Raw genomic sequence first — 2,291 nt, 5'->3', positions numbered from 1 at the left:
GTATGTATGTATGTATAGCATGGAAAGCATTGTTGGTCCCACAAACGTGTATGAAAAAGGACAATCTTTCAATGCAACGCCCAAGTAGGTTACGGTGGTTTTTTTATTTAGGTTTTAATATTTATAAATTTCTTTAATTATTCATTCATTCATTCATTCTTTCATTCATTCATTCATTCATTCATTAATTCATTCATTCATTCATTCATTCATTCATACATTCATTCATTCATTCATTCAATCATTCATTCATTCATTCATTCATTCATTCATTCATTCATTCAATCATTCATTCATTCATTTTGTCTATAAATGCCAGATAAAAAAATTCCTAATTTTTCTGTTTTATCTTTTTTTGTCATTCTTTTATTCATTTTTTATTCCTCCTTTCATCGTATACAATGACGTCATCGACGGCAGCTACGTCAGCACTATCTTCAACGACAACAACAACATCATCGTTTACTTCCTCTTCCTTTTTTTTTCCTTCTTAAAAAATTCTTTCGTGCACCGTATGATTTATAACATCATCCGCGTCGCCATCTCTTACGTCATTTCATTCATCTACGTCATCGCTGACGTCACGATCATCATCTTCTTCATCTTCATCATCATCTACGTCGTCGCTGACGTTACGATCATCTTCTTCCTCTTCGTCATCATCATCATCATCATCAACGTCATCATCTTCGTCGTCATCTTCTTCGATTTTATGCTGTTTCGAGTTGCTCCGAGCAACGTACGGAATTTTATATTTCATCAGTGAAAGAAGAGGAAATCTGTTTTTCCATAGATTTTTTATCTTTGTTTTTTATGTTGTTGCTGCTGATTTTGTTGATATAGCGCAATTTTTTGTTGCAAATGAAACACAAAAACATAGAGACACAGAAACTTTCAAAGTTTAGATTTCATACAGAAGGGTCTTTCGTCGGAAAGCTTTGGGCAGAAAAATTTTTTTAAATTAAATTCATCGTTGAATATGATTTTTTGAACTGCAATAATTAATTAATGTAAGTAACAATTTAACATTTGAAACAAAAATATCATCAACAACAACAATAATATTTTCAACATTGTTACTTTAAAAAACATCAACAACGACAACAACAATGGCGTCGATGCCACAACAACAGCCGCAGCCACAAACATCACCGCCACAGCCACCAGCAGCAGCTTCTTCATCGACAATCATCGACTTGAACGTCGGTGGCGTCCATTACTCAACAGCCCTGGCCACTCTCGTCAAACACCCAAACTCGAAACTCGCTAAATCGGTTCTGAAACTATTCAACATCGAACCGACCGAGCAACAACTCGACAATATCGTCGACACCTCCAACAACAACTCAACCATTCCATCATCATCTTCAACATCCTCAACGAACATCACCACACTAGCAACAGTCTCAGAAGCAACCAAAAAAATCTTCATCGACCGCGACGGAGTTCTCTTCCGTTTCATTTTGGACTTCCTCAGACAGAAATCAACTGACCATTTCAAACTTCCGGAACATTTCGCTGAGACTGAAAGATTAGCTTGTGAGGCCGATTACTACGGCTTAACAGAAATGGTTCATCAACTTCGCAACAAACACAAATCATCACTAGCCACTAAATTTTTAGAAGCTGGCGACGAGAATGAAAGTTTGTCGATGTTGTGGCAGCAGCAACAGCAGCAGGATTTAGGAAGTGGTAGCCAACAGCAGCTACTACAACAACTATCTAACAGCAAAGCGAGCGATGCAAGTACACTGCTTAACAACAACAACGTTAACAATGGAAATTTCGAAATGGCGATTTTGCCCAATAGTCCCGTTTCATTGTCGTCAATGTCGTTACTTCAACAGCAGCAGCAGCAGCAGCAGCAAGTTTACACAATTGAATCAGGTTTGTCGTTGTTTGGTAGCAGTTTGGTTTGAAATAAAAATTTCATATTGCTCCGCCGAGCTCAAAAACTCGCTATCGCCAATAATATTTATCAGTCTCTTTTTCATTTGTTGTTTATTACATCAGATAATAAAATAAAATTCACAATCTCTTCTTGCATCATCATCGTCATCATAACCGCCACATCATTATCATCACCGTCATCGTCATCATCATCATCAATGCTAGCACCACCATCTCAATCATGATGATCATCACCATCATCATCGAAATCATCATCAGGATGCATCACGCTTGGATACCGCGGAACTTTTGCGTTCGGTCGAGATGGCGGAATGGCTGACGTGAAATTTCGCAAACTTCTGCGCATACTTGTGGCTGGCAGGGTGCAGCTCTGCAAAGAA

General features: G+C 38.0%; 1 protein-coding gene across 1 annotated transcript; it reads left to right on the top strand.

Moving 5' to 3' along the window:
- Positions 1-1,118: 1,118 nt before the first annotated feature.
- Positions 1,119-2,291, top strand: HELRODRAFT_82003 (hypothetical protein; the record flags this gene model as incomplete). The annotated part of the gene is made up of 2 exons (XM_009022250.1): positions 1,119-1,644; positions 2,170-2,291. Coding segments are annotated over 2 exons (648 nt in total), but the record flags the coding sequence as incomplete, so codon positions are not given.

Source organism: Helobdella robusta (genome assembly GCF_000326865.2).
Source record: "Helobdella robusta unplaced genomic scaffold HELROscaffold_31, whole genome shotgun sequence".
NCBI classification, from domain to species: Eukaryota; Metazoa; Annelida; class Clitellata; order Rhynchobdellida; family Glossiphoniidae; genus Helobdella; species Helobdella robusta.
The sequence above is the reverse complement of the archived record's forward strand: the minus strand, read 5'-3'. Positions and strand labels throughout refer to the sequence as shown.